A 21,967-nucleotide genomic window follows, 5' to 3' on the forward strand; every position below is an offset into this window, starting at 1 on the left:
AAACTAATATACTTACATACAACTTATGTGACAATATATCTTTATTTAATTAAAGATTGTTTTTTATAATATAGCAATATTTATTTATTCACCAATTTAACTTTATTTAGTTAACAAACGACCAAGCATGACAATGTAATGTAATGATCCATTACATTACATTCTTCCGAGATCAAACATACGACCTTCATCACATACAAAAACACACATACATAAACAATTTACTAGATATTCATGAAAATAAATGAACATACAGATGTTAATAAAACAAACAAAAATGATCTAGTTCACGAAACATTCGGTTCATTTACAACCATACCATACAGTAGTGATGGTTGAAAGGTTAGATTTGGATGGAGGCTTTGAAACCAAGAGTTTCACAATCATTTCAAATCTACTAATAACAAAATTCTTGATTTCAAACACATTATCTTCCTCAAAGTCAAAGGTTACTTTCGTGGTTTTTCAAAGCCGAATCCACAAGTTTGACTTTTTTCGTGTTCTCATTGTTGACAATGGAAAGTTTTGCAATGGAGGACTTGAGGTGAGAGATCTCATCATCTTCAGCATTCCCTTTCCTCCTTCCTGCAATTTGCCTTCTTTGGTTGGGTTTTTTGGTTTGTGGAGAAGATGAGTATCTTTGTATCCGACCATTTATAGCTTCTATGGTTGTGTGCAATGCATCCAATTCCAACCCTCTAAATCTATCTGCATAAATCCAATAGAACCAGGGTCAGAGAGGGTTTTTTTTAAGAACACTAATGAATTGACCTAATTTGAAGAGAAAAACAAAAACTTACCAAGCTCCATCTTGAACTCTCGTTCTGCTTTTGATAATGGTTTCTTGTGAATCCCTGGTAGGTTTTTAAGGTTTAACAACCGTTCTTCCAAGTGATCATGAGTCTGAATTACATGATCTATTCGCTTCTCCAACTTTTCTTGTTTCTCTTCAACCTTTGCTAGCTTCTGTTGTGCCTCGCGTAAACGTGCATGTTGGTCATCAATGATTTTCTTCAGTTGAGGCCCATGGTGTTTAAGCTCAAAGTAAACCTAAAAACCCACAAACAAACAAAAAAATTACTCATATCAATGGTCGCCAAGCATAAAGCATCAAGATTTCAAAATCCCACATTGAAATTTTAGCTCCAAAGTAAAAAAGAGTACTTAAAGTGCCAAAAGATTAAAGCTTTGAACAATACATAACAGAAAAACCAGTTCTTGAACCAATAGAACAGCCATACCACCATCAAGATCAAGATTCTATACAAAGAATAAGGACTTTCTCTATTAAGTCGTTCAATCTGTCTGTATTAGGCATCAAGATTTCAAAACCCACATCAAAATTATTACTCTAAAGCCAAAAAGAGTCTTAAAAAGAGCTAAAAGATTCAAACTTTGAGCAATTTAAACAGAAAGACCGGTTCTTGAACCAATACAACAACTATTCCAACATCAAGATCAAGATTCTATTAAAAAAAATAAGGGCTTTCTCTATTAAGTTACTAGATTAAGTTATTTGCATCAAAGTCGAACCTTCTATTGAAATACAAGAATTTGCAAATAGTTACCTTATGTGCATACTCCACATAGTTCTCATGAAAAAGTTTGAAATACTGATGAAGAGTAGATCTCCCTTCAATGGAATCAGCAGCAACAGGATTCTGTGAGGTTGGAGGAACAATAACAACCTTTGGACCCGTGAGTAATTCTTTACTTATAATAGTAGCATCCCCAGCCTCTTCCAAGTTTCCATTTCCAAATTTCTTTTCTTTATCAATACGAGCAGGAAGCAAAAGATTCCAACTTTCCATTCCAATCACAACACATTCAAAACCAGAGGTGAGTCCCACAATCCAAGAACATCCAAACGAGTCAGACAATGCCACAAAACCACAAAGAGCTGAAACCGAGGATTCCACCTGGCAAGTGCTCAAAACCGATTGCACACTAGGAGCTCTGATGTCATCATCTATCCCATTTTTCTGATTTGTAAAAGGAAGAAAATGCAACACTATCGAATCCACACCTCCATCATGAACTGAATATATTCTCTCAGGTATAAGTGGATCAACAAACAAAGAAATTAAGGAACCGGATTCTGGTTTTCCAGGTAATGCTAAATCCACAGTCCCCAATTTCAACAAGGGTGGTGAATGTCCTAACCAAATATCATGATCAACAGAGAGCTCATTTGAATGTGTTTCACATATCATGGCAACACCAATTATTCGATCTTGAGAATTAACAGATAAACGAGGCTGGTTGCCAGGTGTCCAAACAGGCTGTATTTCATCGGCTAATGCATCTATTTGTAACTGTCCACTACTAAAAGCTGTAACAAGAACTGAATCTTTGCTTACTGCTTTGTAAAGAAAACTAACTGCTCTCCCCTCACACTCTGAAACCTTCAATTCAGAGAGATCCTCTTCCTTACCATGGTAAACTTTATGAAGAGGCCCCTGTATTTTCAGATTGTTCAGTGGCTAGATTGATATAATGGTGAAACCGTGAATGTACAGCTGTTAAGAGGAATACCTGTAAGGAAACAGATGCATCAAATAAGGCGTAAGGATGGGATTTTAGTGCAGGTTGATTCCCTCCTTCAGCTGCTTGTTCAGCCAAATCAGGAAATGTAGCTTCTAACCAAGAAATTGCCAGGTTGGCATTACTAACAGCTTTAGAGCTACTGGCTTTGAGTCCAAATGTTTGAGCATCATTATATATCTCCAATACAGATTCCCATTTGTACACACTGTAATAACATAAATAACATAAGCCAGTCGATTTCCAATATAAGAAAAACCTTAAAAAGCAAGATATTATTGCAACTAACCTCCCGAAAGGAACAACTGGACATAAGATGTAAACTGAACCATCACTAAATAAAATAAAGACCTGTAACATTAAACATTTATGACCATATGCATCCGTATGTTAGTAAAAAAATGTAAACAAAACAGATAAGATTTAAGAATAATGAAACAGTTTACGCACACTAAATCGGTCCCACAAATGATCACCACCAAAAGAAAAGTCAACAGGGCATATTGATGAAGCATTCCTTGATCTACCACGTTCAACTGGCTGTAAATAATATTCTTGTTCTGGTTGTTCAAGAGCCACAGACAAATCATAAAGCCTACAGAATGTACAATGATGATTACAGTTAAATAGAAAACACAAAAATGGTCCAAGAAATTGAAGTTCTATGCAATTCAACTAAAGATATTCTTGAAAAGAATCTTGAACCTGAAAACTGAATCAGAAGATAGGATCCCAAGGTGAGTGTCGCTATAAGGGTGCCATGAAACTTTTAAAGTCCTTATGGCATTATTTGTGTTGAAATAGACATCTGATCCAACAGAGACTGTCCTGCGGATCAGTAGAACAAAAACATGATTTAATCATGTAGTAAGCTACATTACATATGGCTGTTTTTCCCATTAAGTTATAACATTTTACAAACTAAGTCAAAACATTAAGACAAATAGCTTACAGATAGATTTTACTACCTGCAAATAACAGCACTATCTTTTGATGAAGAACTTCCATAAAGGTACATAACTCGTATGCCATCTGATCCCTCTAAGAGTAAAGCTGATCCATGTCTATTGATGGTAATTCTGTCCACCATGAAATTGAGCGCAACATCTGCTCGCATCACCTATAATGTATAAAACTTCAGGACAAGAATGAAAGCAAAACACAGTAAAGCTGTACCAATAAAAGTTCTCTATTGTTTCATTTTCCTCAAATTTCATCTTCGTCTTTTGTCTGCTTAAATACATCCTTCTTTGTTGTATGAAATAATTATCTTTAAACCAATTCTATACTTGCCACTCTGTTAAATACATTGTTACATTTGACTTCCATTTTTCATAGGTTATATTACATACTACTAGAATGTATCAAATAGTCATCTATCACAGCTTTCTCCTAGTAATGAATGCCTTTAAATATTAAATGTAAACCTAAAGAATTTTCATGCTAAAGAGAGTGGGTAACCGGAGTTAAAACGGCAAAACGTACAAGAATCTGATTCCATCTTTTTAACATTTTTTTCACATATCCGGTACATTTGCATTCGAAAACATGTTAAGCTAAAAAAACTCAGGAATCCCATGATTTGAATACTAAAATATGATAACAGTTAAAGTAAAGTAGTTCCTATGAAAGAGAAGAGTAAAATATGATACAGAATCGTCAAAACAGTAAAACCTGAAATTTGCGAGTGTGTTTTGTTAAGGGGTAGAAAGACCTTGGTAGGGGAAGCGGCGAGGACGGAAGTGGGTTCTGGTTCACCGAATCGAAGAGAAATTCGATGTAAGGATTGCGTATTTATGTCCCAGTAGTAGAGCCGAGAAGCTCCGTCCCAAGCCATGAGATTCCGTTTCTTCGGGACATCATTCGATGAATGAGTGGCTGTGGCGTTGGAGAAAATGGGGTGGTTCTGAAGAGGAACCCATTCCACCTCTTCGTTTGCCGGAGTAGCCGATGACGGTGACCGTGACTGTGACTGTGACGGTGGTGTTAGCGACCGCGATTGTGACGGTGGTGTTAGGGCTCCTTTGCTGCTAGGTTCTGGTATATCGAAATTAAACCTCATTTCTTTGTACGACTCGCCGGAGTCTCTTTTGCCCTCTGTCTCTCTCGCTTTTACACAAACACCTGGTTAAGTTCAAATCGCCGGCCGGTGAATCCCTCCTTTTTTTGGAATGCTTAAATTGTGTGCAGCGGGCATAAGAGGTTCTTAGTTCGAACGACGACGTATGAGGTTATCATTTTCGCTAAATTACTAGGAACCCCTCAAACTATTTTATTAGTTCCTCAACCACCCCCTCTGATATTTGATTGAAAGAATCTCTTCACCATAGTTCAAAAACTAAAATTGTTGCTAGGATGCTATCACTTGGCTTTCACACGTATATAAATGTTGTCTTATAAAATAGATTTTTTTAGTACAAACATGTTCATAGACATCAAAAGGGAGACGTTTTTAAGATATTTATATAAGTCAAATTTGATCATTGAGTGGTTCTTAAGCGATATTTTGTAATTTTCTTTCTGCTTTGTATGTTCAAACATGAATTATTTGGTATAGTTATGTTGGGAACAAAACTTAGAATTTTAAGCACTAAAGTAATTGTGTATCCTATTAATGTATGAGAGTTATTAATAGATTTATGTCGTTTGAAACTTCATCCTTATCAAAATCAATTTGAAATACGATAAATCAAGTTTAATGTTTATGATTATTGTTACTTAACACGATTTTATAAACTAACTTCGTTTTTTTTTTAAATATGAACAACTGGGAAAAATGAGGGGGCAAAGTGTAAATTTTGAAGAAGTTGAGATTTTGTACCCGAACTAGTCAGCAGCGGACCGGGTAAAGAGTACGCATCTAGACGTCTCCGGAAACCCCCAAAAGTTTTCTGCAAGAAAAACGACGCCGGTAAACGACAATCAAAAGGAGAACCACCGGGGAATGGCGGAGAAATTGGCACCAGAGAAACGCCACAGCTTTTTCCATGGAAGTATGTCACTTTATGTCCATGCCCCCAAATTTTAACCCCTTGCATTTGATCCATTCGTGGAAAATCAGTAGCATTTGTTAGGGTTTCGTGAAACAGAAACACTAATTATGTCTAATATTTGAAATGAGTTGTTTATTAGGTCAGAAGGTTTTCGAATGGGATCAAACTCTAGATGAGGTTAATATGTACATCACTTTGCCTAAAGGAGTCCCTACTAAGCTGTTTCACTGCAAGATTCAGTCCAAACATGTTGAAGTTGGAATCAAAGGCAATCCTCCATATCTGAATGTCAGTAGCCCATTTACCCGTTTGATTTGAAATTGCTATTTACATTGGTTTAAGTATTTTTTTTTTTGAGGGATTGTATTGCTTATTGGGTTCAATTCTTGTGTGGGTTGTGCAGCATGATTTGACTTTGCCTGTAAAGACAGATTCTTCATTTTGGACCATAGGTAAGCATTCATATTTGAATTAGTACTTACTACTTAGTACTGTAAATGGTTCATTGGGATACAAAGAGTACTTTCCATGAGAGATCCCTTTCCCATTCATTGTGACTGAAACTAAGCACTTGTTACCATTCTTGGGTGTTATTTGAAGAACTCATTGCACCATAACCTTCCCCATGCTTTCTGATATGTTTTGAATGTCTTTTCTGCTTTCAAGATAAGTAATTATTCCTCATGGTATCCTCAAGTTTACCTGGTATCCTTGACCGTGTTAGACCACTAAATCTCCTATTAACTGCAACAAAGTCTTTAGTATCACTAACTGCATCTGTTCTGATAGAAAACAGTTCAATATTTGGTTTGAAGATGCAAATTTGGTGGAAATTTCTTGTTCTTGATCCAATCTTGAGTTACCATTTTGAAAAGGATTGATAGAATCAAAGACAGATGTTTAGGAACTATGAGCATATGTGATAGCAAATTCAGACTTATTTCTAGGTTCTAAAATCCTAGTAGCAGCACCAATTACTCTTTACAGGGAAGCAATTTTTGGGTGATGATGTTCTCTTGATCAAGATAGAACATTTTTGAGTTGTAATTGATTCAGATAGTATTTTCCATATGAGAGATCCCTTTCCCATTCATTGCTTTATAAAAGATACCTACATCACAAAATACAATTGGGCCTTGTAGTACAAGGCCCAATTGTATTTTGTGATGGGCCAAATACACAAGACTATCTAAAAACATATATGAGGGCTAACATTATACATAATTAAACCATAAAATTGATCTAAGTGTAAAACAATGATGATGGTTGTAATGTTTTGGTATATGACAGAGGATGATATACTGCACATCACTTTGCAAAAAAGGGATAAAGGTCAAACATGGTCATCTCCAATAGAAGGTCAAGGTCAGCTTGACCCTTATGCAGCTGATCTTGAACAGAAACGTCTCATGCTTCAGAGGTTTCAAGAAGAGGTAAACAGTTAATTTCTAAAAACTTTATGAGAAATCTTTAACTAACTAACTAACTTAACTGTTACACCTTCCACAGAACCCAGGATTTGACTTTTCTCAGGCTCAATTCTCCGGGAACTGTCCTGATCCAAGAACATTCATGGGTGGCATCAGATCCGATTAGAAATCCTCCAATTTCTTTCACTGAACATGATTGTACATTATTAAATACTTTACCTAAATAATCATGTGTTTGTACAAGTATGTCTACAAATTGAACTTAATTCTACCCTAAAATGGGCATGCATGTATGTGTCTATGGTGATTATCTATTTAGGAAAGTTTCAAGAGGACCACCTCAATATAATTAGTTGGTTATGTATGTATGCCAATGCCACTCTGGTTCCTAATCATGTTACATGTCCTTCCAAAACCCAAACACACCCACTTAAATCTTTTTAATATTTATATTTATATATGCTGCTGATGTGGTTTCCTTTGTTTTATTATTGAAAACCTAATTATGGTAGTTGGATAAGTATGTCTCACTGGAAAAAACTTTATGTTCAATTCCAGATAGATCTTACCTCATAAAGTTGTTTCTTTTACATAATAGGACCATTATTCCCTTTTATCAATATCATAGCCTGTAACATATATGTAAAAAAATCTGCAAGCTTCTGGCACAACTTTGTGGACCATTTTTTTAATTATACATATATATAATATAATGCTTTGTTGTTGGATTGCAAGTATAATATATATATAAACAGGTAAGCAAATCCGATGCTTTTGAGGATGATATTGGTGTTGCTTTTGTGTCTTGTGATGTAAGAGATTATTGGAGTTGTTTTTAAGAATATCCATCCAGCTAAAGATTTATTTGTCGTATGCTAAATGGATTACTTAATAAAATGAATATAGAATATTAGATAAAATGAATACCGTTTAAAGAATAGACTTGTTGATATATAGTTGGTATGTGTTTGGTTGTAGTCAGTTGTATCGAGTTATGTGGTGGGATATATTATCGTGGTGGCATTTGGCCGGTATTTTGAATTTGGTGTTTATGATTCTATAGGTTTAATGATGTTTCTTTTTTTATTCAAAACTATTTGGAAAATCTCAACATGTTTTTTTGAAAATACAATTAAGAGTTTTTAGTTATTCTATCAATAATAAAAATAATTTGTTAAAGTAAAGTCAAATCAAAAATTAAAGATTTTTTAAAACTAACGATTACGGATTCAAAGAGCTTTAGTTACATATTATATAATTTCAGTAGTTCTTTAATTATATTTAACACATTCATTATTTATATGGTTAAAAGTTGGAATTGGTTCTTTAATTATTATTTATGAACCAGTTTAGTGATTTAACTTTTTTAGACGTAAGACCATTTGATTTTTAAAACTCTTATCAATTAGACATGTTACCTTACATTTTTATTACATATTATCCCCAAGTTTTAATTCTTATTACCAATGTAGTCTCAATTCTTTTTACAAATTTTTACAATTTTTTTACATATTATCCCCAAGTTTTAATTCTTCGTTTTGATACGTATTTTACTTTGTTTTAACATGTTTTTATTTTGTTTTTACATTTCTTTTTTAATTCGGTTTTACGTCAAGTTTGCATGTTTTTTACAAAATTTATTTTCCTAAAACTTTATTTTTCATTTTTTTAATCATTTTTTATATCTTCATTTTTTTTGACAACCTCATTTTTTACAGTTTCATTTCTTTACCACTTGGATTTAAATTTTATTTCAGATTACAAGATATATTATTGTGAATAGGCTAACAGTAAAAATAAATAAATAAATAAATAAAAATAAAAAGTAAATGGCAATAACTATAGCAAGCGAAGTTGTAAAAAAAAACTAAGTAAAAAAAATTGATGGATTTCTAGCAAATGATATCAGATGTTTTTTTGTGAGGTCGGAGGTTCAAGTTTCATTTGGGATATAAGCAAAATTAAAAATAGATTAGATTTTTCGTTTCAAAAAAATGAAATAGTGTAAGTAAAAACCATGTGAAAGTTTGTAGCAAAAGAAAGTTGTAAAAAAAAACTTTTTAAATAAAATACTATAAAAAAAGTAAAGCAAGACAACAACGCAGAAACATGAAAACGAAGTTATGAAAAAACCTATAAAAAATAATTGTCAAACAAAATTGTAAAAAATATAAAATAAAATAATAAAATAATACAGGTAAAAACAGAGTTGTAATAGCTTTAAAGTTGTGACCAAATTTGTAATAAAAAATAAAATGTGGGGCAAATTTCAAAATAAAATAAAGAATGGTTAACCTGAGCATGTCACAAGAAAATTGATATAATTTTGAAAATTAGTAACATTGTTAAATATTTAAATGACTAAATGAATACATAAACAATATCGTAGTTATTTTAACCTTTAACTGCTATCAATATTCAAATTGACAAGAAAAATGTTATTAGGCCAAACCAATTTGATCTACGGGAGTTTTTTGGTAAAACTAGTTGGCTTTTATTTGTGCACAACTGTACAGAAACAATAAATATTAACTTTTAAAGATGCAAAATTAAATACAAATTAAGAGCTAACAGGTCTCAAAAGCTACTTGTCTTTTTGAATTGAGAATTTGTTGATGAATATAAAAATAAAAAAAAAAAAAATAAAAAAAAAAGTTTCTTTTATTTCGAGTTATTTTTTTTTTCTTAAAAACTAAAAATTAAAAGTTTCAAAAATCTCTCCAAAGCTAACGTACAAGGACACCCCTTGCATGTTTTGACCGCTTGTTCTGATTGTTACACTTGCACAACATGTCGGACCAGGCGAGCAGCCGAATTTGACACATTGATCAACCAACTCGCCACTTTGCCCTACCTACTATCATTCTACCTTCTTTTAGAAATTAGAATCTCTTTTTCAGTGGGTATATATTAATTATTTTGCAATAAAAACCAATTTCTTTACAAAATATACCAAAAATATCTACTTTCTTTTTTGCTGTTCACATAGCCGAAGAATCTTGACATCAACATGGTCGCATTATATTATATTATGTTTTATTATTTGTTGATCGTTGTTGAATTTTGAATTATAATGGCGGCTTTACTCGGGACTATATTATTATTAGACCAACCAAAGATTACGGAAATGCATTTGTTTGACAAAATTGTGTGTAAATATTTCATCATCTAATAATAAACACGAAAAAAATCTATACATGTTTTTTTTCATGGAAGACAGATCAAACCCGATACTTGTACCTCCATTTCTATAAGATAAAAGAAAAAAAAAAACACAATAAAACCCGTAGTTTACAATATATGTACCCAAACTTAATCTTAATCGTGTATATAATAATAGAGAGGATCATCATCTATATATCTCTTCATATCTGACCATCAAATCACTGTTCTCCTTCGGAAAACCTGCAAAAACAACATATAACTACATTCAACTTCAATTTTATGTAACCTACCAATACCATACATTAAAATATTTATAAAATAAAATAATAATATTAAAAACAGAGGATCCTAGATTCCCTTGAAAGCTAAACCTAACTGAAATCTTGGACAAAAGTGAGTAAGCTGCCAAATGTTAAGGGGTGTGGCACATGGTCATGAGTCATGCCTGAATTTGGCTCAACAACATGACACATTTTCAAGGAAAAAAAAAAAGTAATCTTTTTTCAGATATCAAGCAATCTGCTCCCTAGGGAAAGGTGTTGGCAACTTGGCATGCCCATTTTATTTTATTTATATATATAAATTATAAATTATAATAATACATAAAAACCAATGGCCCACTAAATGGGACAACTCAAACCACAAACCACATGTACAGTACAAGTCAGTGATGCATGTGGGAAAGATTCTGTTACCTGAAACTTGTAAATGTGAATCTGGGCTGGCCATTGAAAAGATTGGTGTTGAGATGAGATGAGATGAGAACAGTTTATGCGTCAACTTTTAGTTTTGCAGTTTCACTTTGACCCTTTCATCTTGAAGAATCTTTTTTGTGTACCTTGGAAACCCATTCTTGAATGTCGACACCTGATTAAAATAATAAAAAAAAAAAAAACTAATCCTGTTAAATTTTATCAAATCTTGGATGATATTGCTAAAGTTATACCTAAAGGGTATCTTTATCTTCTAAGGAGTTTAATAAAGTTCCTTATGCCAAAAGGGAATGTTGTGGATTCCTAATAAAACACACTTTCGGTGTAGTATAATTTTACGCATCTTATTCCATAAATATCAGGGCTAGCTAATCACTAATTTACCCATTCATCTACTTATGTTTCAATTCGTTACTATTTTTTTTTAAATCAGTTTATGCAACTAAATATTAATATAACTATATAGAGATTATATATTGAAGTGCTCTGTCTTAGGTTTCGATGTCGAGGAAATTTTTAAAGTTAATAGATATTTTATGAGGTAAAAGAAAATCAAAACGCGTAATAAAGTCAATTTCTTGAAGGGTCAAAATCAACTTATTAATAACCCTACAATCTGGACATTCTCCTCTCTTGCAGTTGGCATGTTATGGAGGGTCCCCGCATTGTTGAGTTGTACATTAACAAGATGTCCCTAACTTTGCCAAAAGTCCTATGAAATTACTTTCAATAAATTCGACTGCTTTTTCTTAATTACTACTATATATTTTAATAAAAAGGCATGAAATATTAGTTAGATATGATCTATATATCTCAAAAATCTAAATTCCTCTCTACCAACTTGAATAGTCAACAATCGACAACGGCAAAACAAGAAAAACGTTTCACGTCTTTATGTAACTGGGACCCACTTACAAGCTGTACTGCATACTGTACAAGTAGTTATGCATAGGGTACAACTTCCTGAGGCATGATGTAATATTTAGAGATATATTAGAACAAAAGTGGACTCGAGGTGGGTTTTTCGATATGTTTAATGGGTATCAATCTTTTACTTATTTTGTAGATTTAGTATTGATTTTTTTTATATTTAACTTTGATTATATACAGCTGTGATTGTGAAGAATCTTGATTAATGGAGGAAACCAGACTTACAGCTTCGACGTCGATTTTGTAGACAAGAAGCTTGCGTCGTTCTCTGCAACTAGTCCGGTAAGCCACCACGATGTGGCCAATGGCCAACGAAAGCGAACAAATAAATAAAGCCACCTCCGCTGCGGAGAAACCGCTACTTCTGCCGCCGAACACATACGACGCTTTTACCGATACAAACAACAAAGAAACCACCGAACAAACAGTCGTGATTCCCAAGTATGGACCCCTTGATAGCCCCGGACCATCGCATAGTCCATACACACCTACCAAATTCACAAAACCCCCCGATCAGCTAAGTGTTAAGAACACAAATTAAGAAATCTTTAATTTTATAGAGAGATGTTAAATTGATTACTTACAGAGAATGATTGCGGATCTGATTATGGAAATTAGAGGGATATCGATCAAAGAGTATCGAAAATCGTAGTTACTCAAATGGGACGATAGGGTTTGGAGCAAGGAGAAGGCTGGTGAGGGATCAGGGAACGGAGAATCCGACGGCGCTGAAAGAGAAGCCGATAACAGAGCTGTGGGAAGTAAAGCATCGGCGACGGCGAACAGTATCGGAGCAGAGAAGAACAGAAACGATATAATCATGGTTACCAAAAAGAAGACTGTTTTGAATCCTCTCAAAGCTTTCTTACTTCTTTCGTCTTTCAAAAACCCCATGATTGTGTGTTGTGGCGTACCGGAAGTGCGTGTTGATTTGGAGTTATAAAAATGGAGGTTAACTTAAGGGAAGGGGGGAGGAAAATGGGGAGGGAGGAAGGTGGATTTGACTAGAGAAGGAGCAAAAGCGAAAGCAGACTTATGGGAAAATCAATGGGGGCAAAGGAGGGTCAAATAGGGAAAACACTTTCTCTCTCATCAACGCTTTCTCTCTCTAGACATTCTAGAATTGTTTAATAGTAAACCGTATGGAATGTGTGTGGGTGGTGGGGTGAGGTGAGGTGGGGCCATGTACTCATGTGTAAAATTTAACGGCAATTACCTGAACAAATCAACTTCTTAAACCACATGTAACTGGATTTCTTGGTTATCAGTTATCTAGAAGCTATGTTTTCTCTTGTTGTTTTTAACTTTTGATTATTATTATTTTTCTACCATCGATTATCAATGACAATAATCAATATCGTTACATATTCAATTGCTAATTTTACTTTTAATCATTTTTAAGTACTTATCTTTGTTTATACATATACATTTTAAATATATAGATATAGTTAATATTTAGCTTGTTTCAATCTAAATATCTTAGATTTAAACTTTATATTCTGTTGAAATGTTTAATTATGGTTGGTTTTTGGTTAAGGCCAATTTTGAAATTGACATCGGCAATCGGCGTTATGATTGGCTTATTTATATTAGTTCATTTGTTTTTTTATAAGATGTCTATTATATAAATATAAAAGTTGTTTACAAAAATCATGTGTTAGCTAATAATTAATACCAAATGATTTATATTGTATAGTCTAACGATATCAGGTGTTATTTTTTTTTTTTTTTGAGGTGGAAGTTTAAATCTTGTAGAATTATTTCATGGGTAAATTACATTTGCCCAATAAAAACTAATAATTTGGTTTGAAGTTTTAATATTTAATTGTATTTATTTTTTTATTTAATTATATTTAAAATGATTATTTGGAATAAATTTTAGGCTAATATATTAATTAAAAATTTAAATGATTACCATCATCTAACCTCCAAGTCATCCATGAATTGAAACGCTCTTGGGAGCTTAACCAAGGATTGGAGTTCATCATTTTCAATGATTTGTATAATTTAATTATTTAATTAGAAAACAAATTCAAGTATGTCTTTCAAGTCATTTTAATTTACTGGATTAGTCTAAAACCATCATATAAATAAAACATGTTTAATTTCTTTTTAGAAAAGACAAATATCATTAAATGTGAGAGGGGCACTCTCATAGCAAGAAGCTACAATGAGATCAATGTAACAAAAAAAAAAAGGAACAGGAACCAAACATTAGAATACACGAATTAAGATAACAAATGCGTGAAAGGCGATACACTCCATTCTGTCCAATTTCCACAGCTTGCGCCACCTCTATGCTTGCACCATATGTAGGAAAGCGAGATTATGTTGTTAGTGATTCTTATTGGATTCACACTAATTCGTTTGAAGATCTTCTCGTTTCTAGATAACCAAACATTCCAAATAGTGCAGTAAAACACCATGATTAAAATCTCTTTCTTTTTAGGGCAGTTACCACAAGACACCGCAAAATCAATGAGTTCTCTAATATTTGAGAACAATTTGTCACCAATACCACTCCATTTGAATATCCAAAGTTTCACCGATCTAGAATGCTCACATGTAATAATAAGATGGTCAACCGATTCAGCCATTTTATTGCACATGGGACACAGTGAGCATGGAGTATTAATTTCCCTTATTCCCAAGTTTTCTACAACTGGAATTCTGCCTAATACCGCCTTCCATATGAAACAACGCACCTTTAGAGGAGTTATTTTTGACCACCAGGTTGACTTCCTATTGTATGGAATCAGTTTAGACTCCAATAGCTTTCTCATAACTTTCACAGTATATTCACCACTGGTATTAAGAGTGAATCTGAAACCGAATTTGGAATTTTGCCCCGTATTCATATTCCCAATATCGTTATATAGTTGCAATAGTTCATTTAATTCATTAGGACCTGATGGTTCGAATCTCCACATCCATGAAAAACCAATGCTAGAAAGTTTGTCCCCCAATTGACAGTTTTTTACTGTTTCTAGCGAGTATAGGTGAGGAAATTTAAGATGAAACAAAGTATAGCTGCACCATGAGTCTTTCCAGAATGGAATTTTGACATCCGAACCAGGGTTAAGGGTAAAAATGTCATTGCAGTCGATATGGAGCTTTTCAATGGATTTGACCGCTTTGGAAATATTGTACCACACTCCATTTGATGATTTCCTCGCAATGTATGAAGCCGGTTTATTGTGTAAATTATGAATGCTCACAATGACTTCTTTCCAAAGACTACCATTTTCGTTCATGAGCCTCTACCACCATTTGAGTAGTAGTGCAATGTTTTGAGCGAGTAAGGAGCCAACACCAAGACCCCCAACTGATTTTAGCGCGATAATTTTTGACCAATCACCCCAATGTATTTTCTTTTTAAGCTCATCACCCCCCCCCCACCCCACCCTAAGAATCTCCGCCTGATCTTGTCAAGTTGGTCTATGATGCCCTGTGGGGCTTTAAAAAGGGACATGTAGAACGTAGGAAGGCTATCAAGCACAGATTTAATAAGAGTGAGGCGACCCTCAAACAACAAAGAGATAGCTTTCCAATATGATAATTTGGAAGATATTTTATCAAGAATAGGCTTCCAGTACTTCTTCAGTGCCATATTAGCACCCAACGGAACCCCCAGGTAAGTGAATGGAAATGATTTGTGTAAACACCCATGCACCTAAGCAGTCTCAGACAAAATTGCATTCACTACTCCCACACTAAATAAGCGTGATTTGAAGAAATTGACTTTTAGCCCAGAAGAAATGTTGAAACATTTCAAGATGCGAGATAAGTTTTTGATGCTCTTTCGGTCTCATTTCCCAGCGAAAATCGCATCATCAACGTAGAAGAGGTGTGAGATGGAAGGACCATCTCTTGGTAGTTTGACCCCATGGATTAGAGATTTTTCACAAGCACTCTTGATGGCAATATTTAGTCCTTCCATGGCCAAGATGAAGAGGAATGGTGAAAGCGGATCACCTTGTCAAACCCCTCTAGATATTGCAAATTCATCAATAGGTGCACCATTCACCAAAACAGACGCTTTCGATGAGGATAAGCAACCCGATATCCACTTCCTCCATTTGCAACCAAATTTCATTTGATCCATGACCGAGTCCAAATACCCCCAATTGATTGAGTTAAAAGCTTTTTCGAAATCAACCTTGAATAGGAATTTTTTTTTCTTCTGTTGCTTTGCCCATGACTCTAGATTCTTTCACTGCTCCCTTAAACTCAAAAATAGGAAGGATAATATTCATGGGCTTATGGTGAACAGGAGTTGGGTCACCGAGGCATAACCTATAAAAGCGGAGACCTTGCGCTTTTCAGTGACAAATTTCATGAAAATCATATTGTCCACCCCCTCTCATTAATTCCAACTTTAAATTACTTTGCGAGGAAGACCATATTTTCATGGAAATTAACTTTGAGGTGGAAGAAATTAAGGACACAATTTGAAATTGCGATAATGATAAGGCCCCGGGCCCGGACGGGTTCACCTTTGAATTCATAAAGCGATATTGGAGTTTGATGCAAGAAGATATCATGAAGTTTATAGATAATTTGAAGTTAGTGGGCATCTTGTTAGAGGGCGTTTCTGTTCTTTAATCACTCTTGTTCCCAAATGCAAAGATCCTCTGACTCTAAATGACTGCATGCCAATTAGCCTTTTTGGTTGTATGTACAAAATTCTTGCAAAGGCTTTGGCTTCTCGTGTGAAAAAGTTCATCGGTTCCATCATTGATGAGGTACAAATTCGTTTCATAAAGGGGCGAAATATCATGGATGGTCCAATGATCATCAATGAGATCTGCGCTTGGGCTAAACGAGCTAAGAAAAATGCCTTCCTTTTTAAAGTCAATTTTGAAAAGGCTTTCAATTCCTTAAATTGGAACTATCTGGACTCTGTTATGGCTCAAATAGGGTTCAATGACCGTTGGCGTTTTTGGATTAGAGGATGTCTCTAGAGGATGTCTCGCCTCTTTTCGTGCTTATATTCTCATCAACGGCTCCCTGGACAACGAATTCAAAATCACCAAAGGAGTGTGGAAAGGAGACCCCCTGTCCCATTTCCTCTTTATCATAGTCATGGAGGGTTTGAATGTCGCCATGCGCTCCACTTGACAGAGCTCGTTGTTCCAAGGGATTCAAATACCCAACTCGAGTCCTTCAATTTCACACTTTTTTATGCTAATGATGCTCTTTTTGTAGGTGATTGAAGTAACTCGAATTTTGCAAACCTAGTTGGTATTCTCAGATGTTTCCATGCTACCTTATGTCTTAAAGTTAATCTCTCCAAGTCAAATGTATGCAATATTAGTGTTTCAAGCAACGATACCGGCTCTTGCACAAATATTCTTGGATGTGAGCCAGCCTCCCTCCCTTTCACATATCTACACATTCCGGTTAGGGATGTCAACGGGGGCAAACGGGGCGGGGAGTGCATCTCCCGCCCCCGCCCCCGCCCCCGCCCCCGGAATGTTCAGCCTTCCTACCCCCGCCCCGGCCCCCGAATCCCCTTTATTACCCCCGCCCCCGCCCCCGATTGATTTTGGGCTACTTTTTTTTTTTTTTTGCTAAAAGAAGTTATTTAGCTAAAAGAAGCTATTTTTTAGATAATAAATAATTATTTATAGCATAATTTTATATGTTAAAAATAAAAAAGTTATGGCATTTTAAAAAATTATACTAACAACTTAAAAACATGTTTTTTGATGAAATTTGGAAGCTCAAAATCATGTTATTGTTTATTATATTTATATAATTAATATATATAAATATATGTGTAATTTATTAACGGGGTCCCCATGGGGATTTCGGGATGGGATTGCCTACCCCCGCCCCCGCCCCCTAAATTAAAACGGGGGTTAACCTTGCCCCCACCCCCGTCCCCGCCCCCGATTTTTTTTTAAAAATATCCCCCAAACGGGACAAGGCCCCCACAGGAATGGGGTCTCACGGGACTTTTTGACATCCTTAGTTCCTGTTGGATCTAACATGTGTCTCAAGCATAACTGGAAGACGGTAATTAATTAGGTACAAAATAGACTTTCGGTTTAGAAGGCCAAGACCCTTTCTTTTAGGGGTAGGCTTACCTTGGTTAAATCTTTGGGCAGCCTCCCCCTCTTCTATTTCGCCATTTTCAAAGCTCCTTTCTCTATTATCGAGTACATTAAAAAATTCTTAGACGGTTTCTATGGGGTAGGAGTGAGGAAAAACATAAGATTTGTTGAGTCGCTTGGAGTGTTCTTCTCATTAGTAACAATGACGGTGGATTAGGGGTTGGGTCCCTAAAAAGTAGCAACATTGCTCTCCATTGCAAGTGGTTGTGGCACCTCAAAACTAAATGCAACTCTCTTTGGACCCGCTTTATCACTGGTATGATGGGTTTAAGCCATAAGAACTTTCCTATGTGCACATGCAAACCCTAATGCTTGGATCTAGGTTTCTCTAATTGAACATGCAATGTATCCAAGACTTATATTTCGAGAAAACCAACCACAAATCTGGCAAAAAAAGCCTTCCCGGGTGTTTGGAGCCATATTCTTAAGATGATAGATGTTTCTTGTGGAGCTTGATATTGAACTATCTGATATTTTATCTTGTAACGTTGGCTTTGGTGATCGAACACTCTTTTGGATATATAATTGGCATGGTAACAAGGTTTTTGCCAATAGATTCCCTAATATCTCTAACCTTGATAAAAAGAAGTCAAGCTTTATATCATAGTGTATATCCCACACGGGTATAACGTGATCCTGGAAAAACTCCCCAACAACACTACTGAAGCTAACAAACTTAATATGCCTCAGGGGCTCATTAGTAATTTTGTCCCCAATGTTGATGATGACAAGTGAATTTCTAATCTTGTCGTTGAAGGCAAATTTTATTTTCATGATCTTAGACACATTATCGACTCTAAACTAACCTCTGTAGTCATCAATCTGGCGGTATGGACTAATATGGCCCCAATTAAGGTAGTTGGTTTTATTTGCAGGGCTTGTTTGGACCGTATTCCTTCCTCCCTAGCCCTCTCATGTAGATGAGAAAATCTCCCCTCTACCATCTACCGATTTTGTGACACAGATAGATACATACAGATACTACTGATCACATCCTTGTGGGTTTGTTCTTTCTCTCGTAAGGTTTTGAGCTGGATTTTCAACTGGTGTCGTATCCCCATTCAAAACTTCACCACCATAATCGAAGTCATCAGTTTTGCGACCAAATGGGGTAATTGTCCAAAGGAACGAAAGATCTTCATCACCATTATATATTGTTGTTTTTTGAGTTTATGTAAGGCTGGAAATGAAAAAATGTTCAATCAGGTCAAGACTTCTCCCATAAGAAAGGCATTTTCATCATAACTATGGTGTTTGGTTGGTTCAAATTTATGGGCAATTTTGGTTTTTGTAAGTGGGTTGATTGGTGTTGTTTCCCCTTTAACATTTTGTAATTTTTTTTGTTTTTGTTGTTTTTTGCCCTGCCTTGACCTCTTTAGCAGTGCTTTGTTTATTTCTTATATAAATCCACCTTTTCAAATAATAATAAGAAAAAACATCATAAATGGTCCCTGTGGTTACCCAAAATCTGAAGTTTAGTCCTCGTGGTTTAAAAACCTCATAGATGGTCCCTGTGTTTTCAAAACTTTTGATATTTGGTCCTTTTTGCTAACTCCGTTAAGTTTGTCCGTAAACTGAAGGGTATTTTCGTCATTTCAACACCACAGGGACCATTTATGATGTTTTCTCGTATTAAAAAAAAGAAAAAATTAAACATGATTAAATATATAAAAGGTCTCTCTCTCTCTCTCTCTCTCTCTCTCTCTCTCTCTCTCTTCGAGACATGAGCACATAACCTCAACCCACTTCTCTTTTCTTCACCCTCGTTTTCCCTATATAATCATTAGCACTACCATCGCCCAACAAATTCTCAAATTCTTCCAAGAAGATGAAAAAAATGGAACGAGATTACCCACAACAAGATTACACCTTCTATGATGGCGGCAGTTCCACTTTCGCCTCCACCGTTGCTGCCTCTGCTTCTGTTTTTTCAAATGTGATCGGGAAATCGAAGCTGTGGGATAAGGTTGAAGATCAAGATTCTAACGTTGATGAGTCGTTGGTGGTGATTGGTTACAAAATTAAGTCGTGTGATATGGCTGATATTGCACAAAAGATCGAGCATCTGGAGGGTGTTTTGGGGAACAATGATGGGTTGTCCCAGCTTGCTTCTAATTCTATTCATTATAACCATTCAAATCTTAAATCAATGATTTATGAGTTGAACCCCACAAATCAACCACCTGTTATCGATGATTCGTTTGTGAACAACACCGCCTCTGTAACTCGGTCGGTTGTGGATTCATCTTCTGTCTTTGTTGACAATCTAGAGAGGATCCCCAAAAACGCAATTGAAAGGGAATAAGATTAGTATGTTTCTTTGTTTTTTTGTTTTAACCCATGACTGATTCCTTACACATGGGTATAAGCGATTGATTCAAGAAATCATAAATTCGTTTTTATGTATATATTTTCATTTTCCGTTATTGTACATTTTTGTGTATTGAGTCCACCTACAATTTGGATTTCAATTAGAAGTAAAAACAACGATTCCATGGTAAATTTCTTAAGCTGCACACCAACTGTTTGTGGAAATTCTCCAATGACTTTAATTCGTTCACGCCCCAACCTGGTTGTTTATTGTTTCACAGCTTCACAATATGGAATTAGAGATCACTTTTCAAAATTATCAAAACCTAGCTATTAAGAGAAACTAAAACACATGATAGAGAGAAGGGGGTCAATGGTTTCTTGCACGATGATGGTGGTCGTGGATGCTTCTGAGGTCATTGATAAGGGGATGAAGATCAGAAATGACCCTTTAATAACAAAGATGATGATCATATGATCAAGGTGGAGAGATGTTTATGTTTGTGTATACATGTTTTAGAGAGAGAGAGAGAGAGAGAGAGAGAGAGAGAGAGAGAGAGACCTTGGATATTAAATTTAATTTAAAAAAACAAGAGAAAAGAAAACCTCATAAAAGATCCCTGGATAGTTAAATGACAAAAATACCCTTCATTTAATGGTGGAAAGCTAACGGAGTTAGCAAAAAGGACCAAACATCAAAAGTTTTGAAAACACAGGACCATCTATGGCGTTTTTAAACCATGATGATTAAATTTTAGAAATTGAGAAACCACAGGGACCGTGTATGATGTTTTTTCTAATAATAATAATAATAATAATAATAATAATAATAATAATAATAATAAAAGGTTCTACACTATAACGAACGTGTTTAACTTATTTCAAAATCGGACCATTGATCAAATTATATTATCCCCAACTCCCATGATATAAAATGATCACTTTGAAACTCGGTGCTATGCCTTCAAAAATAAGAATCTACCTATATGCATACACTGAACCCGTCAAAACTCACATTACCCAAGTTAGAACAAGAATAATATCACCGTATATTATCTTCTTAAAAGTTAAATCCACATGTTGCAATAGGGTTGACCAACTCTTTGGAATTCAATTGGTTTTTTAAATGAATAAAACAATTTTACTTTCCAATTGAAAACAAAAAACAAGAAACACTTGTTTCATGCCAATTGCCAAATGCTTAGCTTTGGATGTAACTTAAACAGTTGCAAAAGCGGGCAGAGTGGAACCGACCCGTACTCTTCACACATGCAGTTCATTCTTCTATGTATCCCTGTTTTATATATATATATATATATATATATATATATATATTAAGAATCAAATGAGAACGTCTAAAATGTTAAGAATACGAGAACAATTTTAAGCCAATCATTTTGTAGGGGTATATTGGTAATTTGGATTTTTAATAATTAATAAACAAATATTTGGTGATTATTTTATTCCTATAATCATGGGATTGTAAAACCTAGTTTCTATAAGTATAGATATCACATCCAAGGACAATATTACTGTTATATTTAACGATCCATATTCAAAAAGAAATCTCGATTGAAGAATTATTCACGATTGAAAATGTATGATTGAAGCAATTATCTATCAGTAACGAATTTACAAGAAGCCATAACAACCGAAGCAGAATTGCCGAGTGAAATTCTTCATGATCGAGACAATATTCACGTTTGTTAATTGTGGTAAAAAATGTGAGGAATGAGAAAATCATTCAAATGGTAGCAGTGAAT

At 34.7% G+C, this 21,967-nt stretch overlaps 5 protein-coding genes across 5 annotated transcripts; 2 read left to right on the forward strand and 3 right to left on the reverse strand.

Moving 5' to 3' along the window:
- Positions 1-209: 209 nt before the first annotated feature.
- On the reverse strand, positions 210-4,749 carry MOS7 (nuclear pore complex protein-like protein). Its single transcript, XM_079026967.1, has 9 exons — positions 4,259-4,749; positions 3,513-3,664; positions 3,250-3,372; positions 2,995-3,139; positions 2,834-2,895; positions 2,536-2,752; positions 1,569-2,459; positions 801-1,050; positions 210-708 (listed from the first exon to the last, which is right to left on the reverse strand). Exons 1-9 carry the CDS (start codon positions 4,604-4,606, stop codon positions 443-445), a joined length of 2,454 nt encoding a protein of 817 aa, XP_078883093.1. The 5' UTR covers positions 4,607-4,749; the 3' UTR covers positions 210-442.
- A 629-nt stretch (positions 4,750-5,378) lies between these two features.
- LOC145088597 (HSP20-like chaperones superfamily protein) lies at positions 5,379-7,331 on the forward strand. The gene is made up of 5 exons (XM_079026968.1): positions 5,379-5,537; positions 5,677-5,825; positions 5,941-5,989; positions 6,828-6,970; positions 7,047-7,331. The coding sequence occupies exons 1-5, from the start codon at positions 5,489-5,491 to the stop codon at positions 7,131-7,133; spliced, it is 477 nt and encodes a 158-aa protein (XP_078883094.1). The 5' UTR covers positions 5,379-5,488; the 3' UTR covers positions 7,134-7,331.
- A 2,768-nt stretch (positions 7,332-10,099) lies between these two features.
- LOC145088598 (uncharacterized) lies at positions 10,100-12,814 on the reverse strand. The gene is made up of 4 exons (XM_079026969.1): positions 12,360-12,814; positions 12,001-12,263; positions 10,828-10,999; positions 10,100-10,372 (listed from the first exon to the last, which is right to left on the reverse strand). The coding sequence occupies exons 1-3, from the start codon at positions 12,667-12,669 to the stop codon at positions 10,916-10,918; spliced, it is 657 nt and encodes a 218-aa protein (XP_078883095.1). The 5' UTR covers positions 12,670-12,814; the 3' UTR covers positions 10,100-10,372; positions 10,828-10,915.
- A 1,189-nt stretch (positions 12,815-14,003) lies between these two features.
- On the reverse strand, positions 14,004-15,029 carry LOC145090090 (uncharacterized). Its single transcript, XM_079028436.1, has one exon. It carries the CDS (start codon positions 15,027-15,029, stop codon positions 14,004-14,006), a length of 1,026 nt encoding a protein of 341 aa, XP_078884562.1.
- A 4,702-nt stretch (positions 15,030-19,731) lies between these two features.
- Positions 19,732-20,199, forward strand: LOC145090091 (DELLA protein GAI1-like). Its single transcript, XM_079028437.1, has one exon. The coding sequence runs from the start codon at positions 19,732-19,734 to the stop codon at positions 20,197-20,199; it is 468 nt and encodes a 155-aa protein (XP_078884563.1).
- The last annotated feature ends 1,768 nt before the right edge of the window (positions 20,200-21,967 follow it).

Source organism: Lactuca serriola, chromosome 2, assembly GCF_051521515.1.
Source record: "Lactuca serriola cultivar US96UC23 chromosome 2, Lser_US96UC23_V15, whole genome shotgun sequence".
NCBI lineage: Eukaryota > Viridiplantae > Streptophyta > Magnoliopsida > Asterales > Asteraceae > Lactuca > Lactuca serriola.

Bases quoted from the DNA above. Each gene is read 5' to 3' on its own strand.
- LOC145090091 (XM_079028437.1), top strand. From the start codon at position 19,732: ATGGAACGAGATTACCCACAACAAGATTACACCTTCTATGATGGCGGC.
- LOC145088597 (XM_079026968.1), top strand. From the start codon at position 5,489: ATGGCGGAGAAATTGGCACCAGAGAAACGCCACAGCTTTTTCCATGGA. The intron at 5,538-5,676 runs GTATGTCACTTT...GTTGTTTATTAG, and splicing joins CCACAGCTTTTTCCATGGAA to GTCAGAAGGTTTTCGAATGG. The intron at 6,971-7,046 runs GTAAACAGTTAA...CACCTTCCACAG, and splicing joins TTCAGAGGTTTCAAGAAGAG to AACCCAGGATTTGACTTTTC.
- LOC145090090 (XM_079028436.1), bottom strand. From the start codon at position 15,029: ATGAACGAAAATGGTAGTCTTTGGAAAGAAGTCATTGTGAGCATTCAT.
- MOS7 (XM_079026967.1), bottom strand. From the start codon at position 4,606: ATGAGGTTTAATTTCGATATACCAGAACCTAGCAGCAAAGGAGCCCTA. The intron at 3,665-4,258 runs GTCTTTCTACCC...TATACATTATAG, and splicing joins TCGCCGCTTCCCCTACCAAG to GTGATGCGAGCAGATGTTGC. The intron at 2,896-2,994 runs GTGCGTAAACTG...TTAATGTTACAG, and splicing joins ATTTGTGGGACCGATTTAGT to GTCTTTATTTTATTTAGTGA.
- LOC145088598 (XM_079026969.1), bottom strand. From the start codon at position 12,669: ATGGGGTTTTTGAAAGACGAAAGAAGTAAGAAAGCTTTGAGAGGATTC. The intron at 12,264-12,359 runs GTAAGTAATCAA...TGAATTTGGTAG, and splicing joins CAGATCCGCAATCATTCTCT to GTGTGTATGGACTATGCGAT. The intron at 11,000-12,000 runs GTAAGTCTGGTT...TATTTTAATCAG, and splicing joins ACAAAATCGACGTCGAAGCT to GTGTCGACATTCAAGAATGG.